The sequence below is a fragment of the Pinus tabuliformis genome, chromosome 9, assembly GCF_031772625.1.
Source record: "Pinus tabuliformis cultivar Carrire ecotype Pingquan chromosome 9, CPIR1, whole genome shotgun sequence".
Lineage (NCBI taxonomy): Eukaryota > Viridiplantae > Streptophyta > Pinopsida > Pinales > Pinaceae > Pinus > Pinus tabuliformis.
In genome coordinates this window covers 2020477777-2020492980 of record NC_142307.1, presented here as the reverse complement: position 1 = coordinate 2020492980, position 15204 = coordinate 2020477777, and the positions used below count along the sequence as shown (strand labels likewise).

The window sequence follows — 15204 nt, the reverse complement described above, 5'->3', positions numbered from 1 at the left end:
TCATCATCCTGCTGCTGCAATACCTCATTATCCTGGTGTTGCAATACATTCTTACTGTTGCGATATGTCCATCTTTACCATGCTATCCCATTGTTGCACCAATGTCCAGCAACACTGATATACACCATGCTTATGCATCGCTGCTCCTATGTGCACTATGTTGCACTGTACAACATTATATGCATTGTTGCTCCTATGTGCACTATGCCGCACTGTACAACATGTACTCACACTGTACATCATGTACCTATTGATGCTCAACAAACTGATCCAAAACAGGTCTAATCTTTGACCCAACACATGACACAACTGCTGCTCCAAGTTGTTGCATTGTTGTCCCTGGTTAGGGCATGTGTATGTTGCAGCAACCCTTAAATAATTACACAAACAGTCTCCCTTTCGTTGCGACCTAGTCTTGAAGAGGTGTTGGCACCCTTGGCTGTTGTCTTGGGCATAGATAGCCCCTAAACAGCTCCACGCTGCCCTTCCTTCAAGAATTCTGCACCCAAGACAACTCCACGCAGGCTGAACCAGCCTTTCCTTGCCTCGGCCCTCTAGGGAGCTGTCTCGGCCTCCCCTCACAGCAATTCGGCCCTCAAACATACCCTAGAAACAGCCCTAAAACACCACGTTGTTCTGTCCCTCTTTACTGGTTAGGGCATCCTTTAGACATCTCTTTTCCAGTGTCTAAGGGTTGTCTTAAACAGCATATAGATTAGGGCATCTAGGGTATGATAAGACAGTGTTTAGGGACAGTTGTTAGGCGTGCTAGATCTCCCTTTGAACTGCGGCCAAACCTTCAGAAGACCTGCGGCTAGGGCATCCTTCTTTTACTGCGAATAGGGTCTCCTTCTAGACTTGTGTTTAGGGCTTTCTCGTCTTAGACTTCTCTTCCACTAAAACCCAAAACAAGTGGAGAGAAATCAAGAGTGAAGTGTGTTTAAATGACTATCAAGTCACCTTTTAGACTAAAAAGTTGAGCACACGTGGGGGTTATTTGGTTGTTGGCCGACCTTGACAAATTGTTCCATAACACAAATAAATTCATATCTCCATGAATACTTATCAGAATCGGATTATCTTTAGATCAATCCTACACCTCTCGACGAGATGGGTCCAAGAAAAATATCAACTGCCATAAATAAGATGACCCACAAGGAGTTTGGCCCTAGTTGCCAATTTTAACAATCTCCAACTGACCCTCAAGCCTCCTCTTATACTTTTCTTGTTGAGTCTTCAAGGGTCGAGATTAAGTCTCTAATCAACGGCTAAGATTAGATTTGGCTTGATCCATGTCATTTAGAACATTTTCACCCAGTTTTATATTAATACCCATTAATATTTTAATTTTCCTAAGTTTAGTCTTAGGAACCCCATTAAAAATATTAGTTATTTTAATATCTCTCCAACCGTGTGGAATTTACCCCAAACCATTTCAGAGTCTTGGAGATCTTACGTGCCTTAACCTCTCCACCAATTTTCATGGCTAGAGCACATCCGATGCTACCACAAATCAACACTGAATGTATTTGTCCTTGCCATCTTTTGCATTTTGTGGTACATTTCCTGTTGAATGTGGCCATATATGCTTTTATCTTTCTTTTTAGTTGCATCAACCTCTGGGCTTCATTCCAAGCCATGACCCAAGGTGTGGACAAGGGGAAGGGGCATTCTAACCCTATGTGGACCCAAGTGGGAGAAATGATAAATGGAGTAATAATGAACAGAAAGAGAGTAATATAAGCAGATAAGGGAGCGCGACCACGCAACCAAAATCGAGGTTTCCCATGAAATTGTTAAGATTTGGGTATCAGAGGACAAGTGGTTCCCTAAGACTTTGATCTTTGGCCTAGGGAAAAGTGTCCAAATTTATTTGTATTTTTCTCCTATAGTGACTTTATAAGTGGTAAAGTCAATTTAATTTAAAAGTGACTTTATAAGTTGTAAAGTTACATTCTAATTTAAAAGTGACTTTATAAGTGGTAAAGTTACATTCTAATTTAAAGGTGACTTTATTAAAGTCAATGAAGAATTAGAAAGTGAAAAAGTGACTATGGAAACAAAAGGCTAAGTGGGTTTTTATTTAAGTGGGTGAGTTAAAAAATAGAAAGTGAGAATTAAATGCACATTTATTCTCATCCCTAGATCTAAATGAATCTCAGCCATTAGATCTTAGGAACCCAAGAGGTTATTTAGTGAGTAAAAAGAGAAGAGAAGAGGAAAAAATCATTCATTCTTTCATGAGCATTTGAGAGAAAGAGAAGAGAGAGCAAGGAGAAAATTTCTGAGCAGTGAGGAAGTGAAGGAGAGCAGCAAAACGACATTTCAGCAAATTTGGTCAACAGCATTTATTGGCATGCATCCCAAGCCAAAACCTACCGTAGGAGAAAGGCACGAATATCGAGGAAGAGGGGCAGCACAGAAATCGAGGAAGAGGGACAACAGTAAGGGCACGAATTTCGAGGCAATCGTACTATTAAATTTGTACGGTCCGTACAGCAAGTTCTTAGCACATTTTTCGAGGCTGACCTACAGCATTTAATGTTGTTTTATTGCTATAAAATATTTCGTTTTGGTTGTTTTGCTTATTGGCACGATTTTCGAGGCAGAGTGCAAGCACGGAAATCGAGATAAGTTGTAATTTGTGGTTGCTATAATTTTTACTATGTATTTCAGTTTCTCTGTAAAAGCATTTTCAAAAATAAAGAAGAGCTCTCAAACTAGTTTTCCCCAAGAATTGTAGGGGGTTTTTCCAAGGTCACGTTGACCAAAAATCAATGTGTTATTTTGTGTGTCGCTGTCATAATTTCACTATGTTTTATTTCTGCAATTTCAGCAGTTGTGAAATCTCTAAATTTGTGTTGTCAGAAAATATTGTCATTTCCAATTTTTAGAATTTTTATCATGCTTGGATTTAAAACTAAATCCATGGAGTCATAAAGAAAACTGATAACCGGAGTGAGGGTTGAAATTTCTTCATGGTATCGGAGGTTGGTTGGTTGAAAAGTGCAGTTTGGGACAGCAAAGTAAAAATTACAGCAACATGATTTTTACACAGAAAACAGAAACCTTTACCACAGATTTGCAAATTTCAGTTTGGTAGGACAGTGAAACATGTCTTTGGGTTTGAGAGTTGAAGACAGATTGGATGGGTAGAACAACTACAGTGCATGGAAAGAGAGAATCCAGAGCATTTTTGAGAAAGCAGAAGTCTGGGGCATTATGGTAAATACCACATAGAACCCAATAGTAGTACCTGCTGACCCTATACAGTTGGCAGAGTTTAACAAAAAAAATTCTAAGTCAAAAAGATTGATTCTGGAAGGAATCAAAGACCATGTCATTCCTCATGTGAGAGGAAAGACTTATGCACATGAGATGTGGACAGCCTTGACCAATCTTTACCAGAGCTCAAATGAAAACAGAAAAATGGTCCTAAAAGAGAAACTAAAGGTCATTAAAATGGCTAAGAAGAGGTTGTGGGATGATTGCATTCAGAATGAGATCATAAAGAACCATCTTGGGGCAACCAAGCAGGTGGAGGAGGATGACAATGTGGCATTATTAGCAAGAGGCAAGAAGGGCAGAGCAAAGAAGCAAACTTCCAACAGTGGAGGCAAAGTAAAAGGTAAAGGCAAGCAGCAGAACAAGGAGAAGGACTATTCCAAAGTCAAATATTGGAATTGTCAAAAGTTGGGACACTATGCTGTTGTGTGTCCGAAGAAGAAGAACAAGAAATGGAAAGACAAACCCATGGCAGCTTCTGCAGAGATAGAGAGCTTTGATCGGGAGTTTGGGTTCATAGCTTGTGAGGCCACTAGTGCAGGATCACTTGCCATACAGGGTGATACTGATATGGAGGTAGTTCTTGGTGATGACAGCGTTGTTAGAGCGGTCGGTGTGGGGACATTGACATTCGATAGGGGACCCAAACCTCCCTTGAAAGTGTCAAATGTTCTATATGTGTCTGGAATGAAGAAGAACCTGATATCTGTCTCAGCACTTGAGGACAGAGGGTATGATGTGTTGTTCAGGAGAGAGCAGGTGCTTATATATCCTTGGGGAACTCCAGCTTCTTTAGCTAGAGAGATTGGTGTGCGCCATGCCAAGGTGTACAAGTTCACATTCTAGCCCCTGATGGCATTGAGTAGCAGCACCCGAGACATGACCGATAGCAGATCTAGCAGTTTAGAGTTGTGTGAGATTTGGCACCGCAGGATGGGGCACATGTATCATGGGGCCTTGAGTACATTGCAGGAGATCACCACTAGTGTGTCAAATTTCAGTTCTGATCACCTTGATGTATGCAGAGGATGTGCTATGGGGAAGTTTGCCAGATCCCCTTTTCCCAACAGTGACAGCAAAGCGACCGAGATCCTTGACTTGATTCATACCGATGTGAGTGGTCGAATGTCTCATGTATCCTTGAGTGGCTATGAGTACTATGTTTTATTCATTGATGACCACTCCAGGAAGACCTGGATTTATTTCTTGAAGACCAAGAGTGAGGTCTTCAAGTGGTTTCAAGAGTTCAAAGCTCTTGTGGAGACCCAGACAGGTAGGAAGATCAAGGTCCTCAGGTCGAACAATAGAGGGGAGTATACCCTTGGTGAGTTTGTCGATTTTTGTGCTAAGGTAGGCATTAGGAGGGAGTACACAATTCCTTACTACCCCCAGCAGAATGGGGTTGCAAAGAGGAAGAACATATCCATTACAGGGGCTGCCAAAGCCATGCTTCATGATCAGGGGTTACCTTTTTTTTTGTCGGCAGAGGCCTGCAACACTACTGAACATAGCATGAATAATACAGCATAATGATGAATAAGCTAACCATGAAGATAACAGACATCATATAACCGAGATATACCAATAATAAACCACTGAAACAAACCCCTCATGATGATGTGCTCTAGGGGACTGCAACAATATGAAAGTAAGTGTGTAAAACAATAGCTCCTACATAGTACAAACACATTAGCACCCACCAATGGTGGTCAACAATGTTGCAAGGGGAGTGTCAAGGAGATTATGTGCGGCAATAATAATTCCCATGTGTCAATCAAATGCCCAACAACTTGTAAATTTTTGACAAACTGGACGAAAATAACAAGTACGTCTCTGATGCAATGAAAATCACAAGTGGTGTGACAAAAGTCACAAGACCCTGTGCAATATGAGAGGTAACAAGATGTGATGTTCCTTTTTCTAGTGTTCCTTATGGCATGCTTAGGATGGACTCTCAGGGTTGGAGGCAGACAGGTCACAGGCACAGGTTTATGTCATTAGTGGGCACAGGGGGCTTTGGAGATGTTTCATGGGGTTTTGAGGAGTTTCTATGGGATCTGATGGCATTCGCTTGGCGTGTTCCATCATTTTCACAGCTTGTCTTTCGTTCTGTTGCATTCCGACAACTTTCGAAAAACAGGGTTATTACTGGGCCTAACTCAATTAATTACGCTTAAGGTGGTGTTCCAAGATAAATACTTGACGGAACACCTTAGTGTAATAGCTCGTTGGAACCAGAACGAGAAGATCTACAAGATGGGATGGTTAGAAGTGGTTTTCAGTGACCTGAGGAGTCATGGTGGCCAATTTACCTTTTTCCCACATTAAAAAAAAATATTTTAATTGAAATAAAATAGGGAAAAGTGCTCCATGATTAAAATAATAATAAAATGGGAGGTTCCAGAGGGGTCCATCTAATTCATATAAAGAGGAGGAGGCCATCGGAGAACATCTTGGATTTGATATTCCTTCTTGTATGAAAGGTTGAGAACCCAGTTCTCTACTCCATTGTATCCCTGGGATGGAAACCCTCGGGTGATTTAGTGAGATTGGGCAAGTACCCATCTCCCTTAGTGAATTCACACAGAATTCACAGGAGAGTTTATCAGTTGCATTTCAGCTCAGTTTTGGAGGATCGGTTTCAGCATTGGAGCATATCAGTTTTGGAGACTAGATCATCTATCTCAGCGATTTCAGTTATATCATCATGTACACTCTCTCACTTATTTATTATAATGAAAGTTGAGATTATTTCTGCCTATTGTGTTATTAAATTGCATGAACTCTACTCGTTATATTTTACATGGCAATCTTCTGTTAATTGAATAGTAATTTTATGGTGAAATTTTGGTTGAGTTAAATTTCTACAAAATTAGCAAGATATCTCATTCAAGATACTACAGTGGTATCAGAGTTGGTGTTCCTGCCAGCCTAGAGGGTTTCAATTTTCATTGGAGATCAATTCAAGGGTTTCAAGATTTCTTCTATTTTGTCGGAATCATTATTTTGTTGCGGAAGAAATTTCTTTCATGAAGACGGGGCAAAGATCGAGTTTCGAACAAGGATGCCAAATATTTTATTTTATTGGCCAAATTTTAATGTTTCCAAAGGGGCTGTGACCAAATTTTTTTTAAATCCAAAATTATTGAAGTCGTGGCAGATTAATTTGAAAGGGGGTCATAAGAAATTTGTGTATCAAAGTCAAAATTGTTTAAGTGGGCCATGAAATTATTTTTTTTTTATTAAGGACGCCCAAGGCCAAGGTTAATATCTTTGATGGGCTAAAATGTTAAAAGTATTTTGAGGGCCGCATAGTATGGCATTGTGATTATTTGCAATGGTTTTTATTTTCTTCAAGCCTAGTTGGTGATTGCTGGTCGAGCACCAAGTTTGGATATTATTATAACTAGAATCTGTTTTTGAGAGGGGTCGCGTATGAATGAGGATAGATCAAGTGCGAAGGTGGAACAAGTTTATTCAACAGACCTCACTACACATTTGGAAAGCCGAATCCAATTGCTATGGTTTTGTCTCCAAGAATACTAAGGATTCCAGTGCTATTGCCATTCATCATCTCCAGAAATTCTCCAACAGAGCCCGGTCTCATTCTTAAAGAACGAGCTGTTGAACAGAGGACGTCTTCTCTACTCCTCTCTGCCGGACACATTGCACAGAAATTTCGCTCCTACTTGTGCATCAAGGTTCCTATTCCTCCGGTCATTGAACCGCCAATCTATGAGTGCAGAGCTGTGCGTATCACCTTTGTTGAGAAGTTGTCCACTATTGAAAGAGAAAACCACACGTTTTTGGTGTCTCTGGCTAAGGGCATTTGCTGATATTGTGGACGTGTTTCCCTAGATCCCTGCTGGCTGAGTTTTCTCTGTAGTAAAAGGAGGTCGAAATTCAGCTTTTCAGTAGGCCAGATCTCAAGCTACAGCAATACTCTGACCCTGTTGGTAGATATTCCTTGAAGGGACAGGTCCATTCTTCAACTCTGGGCACATTCACCTCAACAGAAAGGTACATGTATATTCTGGTGGCAAGTTTATTTTCTGTTCATGTATACAGTGTTTCCAGCATAGCTCTTGTGGCTAACTGAGCGTAGAGGCTTGTTAATCTTGGCTGAGCATACAGACAATTTAATTCCTGAGATTATGGGCTGTTGGATGAACCAGGTTTCTCTGTACACTCATGATGATATACCCCCCTTGTTATTGGTTGATATGCATGCCAATGTTTCTTGTTATTTCTGCATTCAATACACTATATGGTGACTAGTATGAAGTCTGATTTTATTTTTTTTTCCAACCATTGTATATTACATTTGAGGCAGTGAAACAAACTTCATCTACAGCAGTTTATACATCAAGTGTTTGACAAAAACCCACACAGAGAAAGCATAGTACACTCAGAAAAACCAGTGATAAATTTGGGTATTTCCCAGTTGGGAATTTTACAGTGTTAAGGAATCACTGTTGTGCATATACCTCAGATCTGAATCTCCCTTTTGAGACAGTATCTCTGTATGCCTGTAGCAGCTTAAGCAGAGAACTGAGTTGGTCTAAAAACAATTCCAGATCAGTCAAATTAATCTCAGTACATTTGATCAAATTTCCAGTTGGCCGAGTCTTTTGTAGTTGAGTGCATATACATTTACATTTATATTCTCTATTGTGTGTGAAAATTGTCACTTCAATAGACCATCATCCTACCGCTGGACAATTTTTGGGTTGATCATCATCTATAAACAGCAGCCAATTAAACTCCCTCTTTCTAGTTTGCGTTTCGTCTCATTGTCACCATTATAAAGAGAACGAATTTCTTGTTGGGAAGTTGTTCGTTCACATGTACCTGAGCTGGGTATTAGAGCTTTATATCCTTGTAGCTGAATAATGGAGTATTTAAAACATCTCATGCACCAACACAGCAGTCCCTCCATAGACTGCAATATAGATCAGAAAACAAAATTGGCAAACAGACTTTTCTCAAAAAAGATCCATGCCATTCTTACCCATGAGCAGCCAAGAGATTTGCAGAAGAAGCCGAAGATTGGACACAAAATCCTTACACTTGGAACAGATTTGAAACACATGAGGGCCACAATGAAAGTCCTTTTCAAACTGTATGAACTGGATGCACTCCTTTCAGAAGTGAACCACTTAGAAGGGAGAAAACTAATTTGGGCACTAAAACCAGTTATGCTTGCTCTCATACAACTCAAATTCTTGGAGGAACTTTGTGAAGGGGTCAAACTTCCAGTTGCATCTTGTCTCAGTAACATCATGAGACTAACTGCCCCTATAGCCCCTTATAATGATGATATTATGAAGAGAGTCTTCAAGCTGATGGTGGAAGCCTTACAAGACTTGGATAACTTTGTGGGTCTTATATTTGGGAAAAAGCTTCAGGTTTTGGAAATTATGGCCATGACTAGGACTTATGAAATCTTGTTTGATCTCAAGTGTGATGATCTTATCCTACAAATGTTCCAATGCTTTTTCGGCAGTAGGAAACATCATCCTGACATAGTCATAGAACACATGCGGTCCATTTTGTCCTCGTGTATGGGGGGCCATGATGCCATTTGCAGGAGGTTGCAGACTAGATTGTTGACCATTTTAAGGAGTGAGCAACTGGTCTCACTCGCTGCCTATAAACTAGCCGGAATGTTGGTTGAGCAGAACATTGGGTTGTTCAGGAGACAATTTCCCAGGGAGGAGCGGCTTAGGTTTGGTTGATCATGCAGTAAGAATAAGCTGAGGAAGGGTCTTTGCTTCATCTGCAAGGGACCATGGGGACCTAACCACTCATGCATGGGTGACACCGAGGAGACGACAGAGGGAGATCAGGAGGAGATTCCTTCTGACTTTCAGGATGAGGATTCTTCTTCTATAGTTGAGTCCTTAGACACCTCTGAGGAGCATGAGCAGTCAGGGGGAGTTGTTGACAGCAACTCAGCGATGCAGCCATGTTTGGTAGAGGAGATTGATGATCAACAGCTTGTACTCATTCAGCATGAGCAGCACATAATGGAGCACAGTGCGCATGATGGGCCATCTTTGAGAGTCAGCTGGTGGCTCATGTTGAGTCAATGATGGAGGAGGGTGAGCAGACATCCTTAGGGCCAGCCATTGATGGGGAGCAGGAAAATGTACAGGCAGCCACCAGGGAGGTAGTATTTGCAGATATTGGTCATTAGGAGGCATTAGGACCTGACAGGACAGTTTTGTAGGTGACGAGAAGACCCGTGGAGCATGGACTTTCCATTTAGATGAGGGAAACTCTTTTTGAGATGGTGGTGCATCCATCTTTGGGTCGACCACCTGATGAGGTGCAGGTAGATGTACAAGTAGCTGGCAAAGCTACAGTACTTTCAGGGAGCAGCCCTCTCTAGGAGTACATAGACAGGGCTTGCACCACAGTTTGGCCACTTGTATCCATTACAGGGAGAGAGGCAGGGTTTTCTCGATGGATATTGTTGACTGACCAGGCAGGGTTTTCTCGATGGATATTGTTGACTGACCAGCCAGGGTTGCGCGAGTGGGGCACGATGCAGCATAGGAGACTTATCCCAGATACAGGTGCCTATGCATCTGATCCCTCCCACAGGATGGATTGGCGAGAGATCATGAGTTGGTACCCTATTGATGGAGTATCATTTTTAATCAGGAGCATTGTACTGCGGGAGCCCTTAGATGTGAGGGATACTACATGCTCCAGTTCGCAATAGGATGTAGGCTGGCCAGTCATCAGTGTTTCAACACAACATCAGCATGGTGAGATTGACCTTGGTTTATGCCAAGGGTTGGATTGGAGGGAGGTGATGAGTTGGTATGCGGTGGATGGAGCAGCCCTCATGGTTGGAGTTATAGCACAGCAGGAGCCATGGAGAATTGATACTTGTTCTTGGTGTCATTGGGATCCAAGAGGATTGGTTGATGATAGGTTCAATCAGAGATAGGTCTGGGATTTGGGCATTGAGGGGTCCATTCATAGTGGGTTGACACAGAGGCATACCATCACCCAGTGGTTTATATGGGATCCGGGCATTGGGTCTCAGTTACATTGGGCCACCAAACTGGTTCACAGGTTTGGATTGCTTGAGTCAAGCAATCTTGGGGCGTGAGGATTTGCGATGTTACGTTTTATGGTGTTCCTTATGGCATGGTTAGGATGGACTTTCAGGGTTGGAGGCAGACAGGTCACAGGCGCAGGTTTACGTCATCAGCGGGCCCAGGGGCTTTTGGAGATGTTTCATGGGGTTTTGAGGAGTTTCTATGTGATCTTATGGCATTTGCTTGGTGTGTTCCATCATCTACAGATCTTGCCTTTCGTTTCGCTGCATTCCGACAACTTTTGAAAAACAGGGTTATTATTGGGCCTAACTCGATTAATTAGCTTAAGGTGGCGTTCCGACTTCCGAGAGGAATACTTGACGGAACACCTTACTGCAATAGCTCGTTGGAACCGAAATGAGAAAATCTACATGATGGGATGGTTAGAAGTGATTTTCAATGACCTGAGGAGTCATGGTGGCCAATTTATCCTTTTCCCACATTAAAAAGAATATTTTAATTGAAATAAAAGAGGGAAAAGTGCTCCATGATTAAAATAATAATAAAATGGGAGGTTCTAGAGGGGTCCATCAGATTTATAAAAAAAAAGAGGAGGAAGCCATTGGAAGACATCTTGGATTTGATATTCCTTCTTGTATGAGAGGTTGAGAACCTGGTTCTCTACTCCATTGGTAGCGCCAGGACGGAAACCCTCAGATGATTTAGTGAGATTGGGCGAGTACACATCTCCCTTGGTGAATTCACCCAGAGTTCACAGGAGAGCTTAGCAGTTGCATTTAATTTCACTTTTGGAGGGTCAGTTTCAGCATTGGAGCAGATCAGTTTTGGAGACCAAATTATCTATCTCAGCTATTTCAGTTATATCATCATGTACACTCTTTCAGGTATTTATTATAATGAAAGCTGAGATTATTTCTGCCTATTGTGTTATTGAATTGCATGCACTCTACTTGTTATATTTTACATGGCAATCTTTTGTTAATTGAATAGTAATTTTATGGTGAAATTTTGGTTGAGTTAAATTTCTGTTTAATTAGCAAAATATACCGTTTGGGATACTCCACAAGATGAAAACCTAGTTTTGTAAGAAGGAATTGGTATTCTTGATTATTTGACTGCATAGTTGACGTTCATATCAATGTAAGAATTTGGAGTTGACATTTTTAAAATGCAGCAAAATAGTACTATTGAGTTAAAGAAAGATAATCTGTTTCTATTCTGTCATGCTCCCCGTAGGGTAAAGCTAAAATAAAGGAAGATAAATGGCTGTCAAGGCCCAAGATAGCAGAAGTTGGAATCAACTAATTGACTAACTAGAATTTCTTAGTAACTTCAAAATCAATCCTTTAGTATTCAATCTATGAAATGAAATATTGACAAATTAACACAAGACCCTCACCCATGCTTGCAAAAACATGGATCGTGTCCGTGCTGCTATGGCAGCATTAACCATTATGACAGCACGATCTGCTTCAATTCCTATATTCCCTGCAAGGCCAGCTATAAACCGAGTTGCCTCCTCCCCACCAACTCCAACGAAGGAGGAACTACCTGTCAAACTGTGCCATTATGCATATTCCCAATGAATATTTAAACTCTGAACAATCAAAGTGCTAATGAATAAGAATAACAATATTAAAAATTTTGATATAATCCTCAGCTTCTCTGGGAACATTTTTCAGAAGCACTGTTTACTTGGATTGAAGAGACATAGATCTAACCTGCTACAAGTATCCAGGACAAAGTTAACAGCAGCACGATAGAATGAATCCCGCACATTGACCGTTTGAAATGACACCACTACACCTGAGGTCTTGCATATTCTACGAAGCTGCTTCCCATTTTCATGGAATTAAAGTTATTGATCATTATCGAATGGTATAGAGATGAAAACCAACACAACATGGATGAAAATTCTAATATCTATGAGCAGTATCTATGATATTGGTGGCATGAAAACACATGTTCATAGCTCCTGAAACCGACTAAATAGAAATAAACAAAGATAATCCTAAGACAATATCTATACACAGAAACCTTAAGGGACACAAATAAAATGGCCATGTGTTTCGCTCTTTATGCACCTAGAAAGGAATTCCATCAATTATAACAACTAACACAAACAACATTATTTAGAGCCCACAATATCCATGATGGTTGAAAGCTTGTTGCATAAACAAGCTCTCGCTAAAGGCAACATAAAAGCATAGCAATGACAATGAGGATATGCTTTGGAATAAAGGGAGAGAAAAAGAGAAACGAACTGTGGTAAGGCCCTCTAGTTCATTGAAACCATAGTTACCATATACAGGTATAGTCAGATATTCAGTTGTCTGCAAATGGTTTTATCTAAGAAAAATAATAAATCAAAACCTTTTTGTCAAATGAACGTATAAAAATGGAGATTTTGACTAAACAAAGACTGACTGCTGACCTGCACTGAAAGATTGCCGCTTTCTTAACATATTAACATCCAATTATCCTTTCAAAATACAGAATGTGATGTACACTTTTAGACAGATTATTTCCAATACCTTTAGTACGAAATTGCATAAAAATCTGTAAAATACTATAGAAAGTACACGAGAGGAGTGAACTAACTTGTACAATCTCTTCAATTGAAAAATCTCTTCCATTCATCCTGTTGTCCATAATCACTGATAATCAAATACACACAATACAAAAGGGCACATTATTATAAAAAAAATAATCATGTTCTAATAAGAAGTGCAGATTATAGAAAGGAAAGAACAATAATCCATGAAATTTCAGAAAATATTTTGTTGTTCCATTTCCTTCTTTGTGCTTCTTCAATTGTGAAGCAGCATATGGTGGAAAGGCAAGATATCCATGGTCATATCCAACAATCAATACGACATCTACATTTCATATTTTCCTTTTCAACCCCATCAATTACAATTTAAACCAAACACTTATCTCCAACATACATAAACTAGTTAGACATGTTAGTGCAGCATGCATAAATTTAGAACTTGTACTCTCACTTTGATGGAAAATAGTTGATACCATTGTTGAAAACATTGGCATAAATAAAAAAATCGCTGAGGGTACTGTTACAGCAAAATCTTGCACTTCTCAAGATAAAGTCTTGTTAACCATTGAAGTACACTTCAAGACTCCATGCCCAAGAATATGTCAAAGGATTCCTGCACCTACAGAGTTCCAGAAAATCATTAGGGCTTCTAAGCCCCTTTCTTCTCTCTCTTCTTCTTCATTGTACTCAGATTCTGTGTGAAAATTCCATCTATCACCGCAACTAAAAATTATTTTCCTAATGGTTAATTTATTTGCAGTTTGCTACAGCAAATACCAAATAATTCACATTGTGATTTTCACAAACAAATATTGCAGAAGAAAAAAAATAGCGCTGGAATCTGAGAAAATCAAGCACACACATAAAAATATGACACCATTATTTTTGGACAAATGTCTCCAAAAAAAACCAACTTGGGAAAACCAATGCAGCAGTTGAGGGTTTTATTATTATGCAACAGTGAAAAATTTTGAGTACAATAGTCTAGATGCTGACATCTGGCTATCCTGCAGAGAAAAAACTAGCAAAAATATCTAGAGGGAAACTACCCTCACTCCTGGCAATTCCGACTCTCGAGTGCTACTGAAAAGCAAGTTGTCCAACTGGGTCTACACAGGCTTTGCGTCAAGCTGGAGCTGCCTACTCTTCGTGTTGCCCGAACTAACTGTTAATCAAGTCGTCATGACGTCCCTTTGGCACTATGGAACCTCTGCCCGGCCTCTAGAACTGGAAACGTCCTCCTTTCCAGCAAATTGAACTGACTACTTGAGGCTCTACGCAGCCTCCTGGAGAAATCTCGGCCTCTCTGCAAATGCACTCGTTGGATCTGAAAAACTTCCTCATGCCTCACTATCTCTGCTTCGATCTTTGGCTCTCCGGCAACTGTTGCTGCTCTCTAGAAATCGATCTGCCAAGGAAATCGAACTGCTGAAGTGTCTTCTCCAAGTGCCCATCGACTTCTTCTTATAATCCTTTGTTGGAACACCAACGACCAAGATTAAAACTTAATCAAGGGCTAGGATCATCTTGAAGTCGATCTGTGTGAATTTCTAGACTATTCTCACCTTGACTTAATTAATTCTGATTAATTAACCAGTTTTCCTAAGTTTAGACTTAGAAAACATTAAAAAATAGGTTAATAATCTAATTAAGTCATCTCTCCAAATTTCGTGGCTAGAACGCATCCGATGCTACAGAAACTAACATTCTGCAGCCCTACGGGGATATTGTAAAGTGATGTTAGCATGATGAAATAGAGTCATATAATAGGGATAGGTAGCTTAAGACTTTCTAATCAAGTGTGTTCACTCTAGGGAGTTTTTTTTTACTTGGTTAATTATTTGTGTTTTTCAGTGCTTAATAATTAATTGAGTTTTCTCTCTCAGTTATAACCCCAAAGCTCGAATGTGGCTTAATAGTGAGGCCTTAAGTGAATCCTAGTGTCTAGAGTCAATGTATATTACCATGTTAGATCACTCGTAAAATTTCACGGATTTTGATTAAGTCTAAGTATCATTTTGTAAATTATTAAAATTTCCAGCAGGGCATGATCTTTAATAAATTGTCTATGAAATTGTAATAAGTGATGTCTAGAGAAGTTGTAGGGGGTATGAGTAGTCAAAATTGGACTTCTACTCCTCAACTTTCTACTAGAACACACTTTGAGGGGTTAAAAATCACCTTTAGAGCCTCAAAACCCACTTTTCTTAAATCTTGGGGAAAACGTGGCAATAAAACAAGACCAAAAATAAACAAAATGGAGAAAAATAAAAGAGCTTCATGTCACAA

The 15204-nt window shown here is 40.0% G+C and overlaps 1 protein-coding gene across 4 annotated transcripts in view; it reads right to left on the bottom strand.

The window, feature by feature from the left end:
• The window catches only part of LOC149157191 (phosphoribosylformylglycinamidine synthase), a 198956-nt gene that overhangs the window by 154329 nt on the left and 29423 nt on the right, over positions 1-15204 (bottom strand). For all 4 annotated transcript variants that reach the window (XM_089439245.1, XM_089439242.1, XM_089439244.1 and 1 more), the window contains exons 2-4: positions 12963-13018; positions 12083-12192; positions 11761-11920 (exon numbers count right to left, since the gene is read on the bottom strand). In XM_089439245.1, the coding sequence (XP_089295371.1) occupies positions 11761-11920; positions 12083-12192; positions 12963-13018 (326 nt within the window). The remainder of the gene's footprint in view (positions 1-11760; positions 11921-12082; positions 12193-12962; positions 13019-15204) is intronic.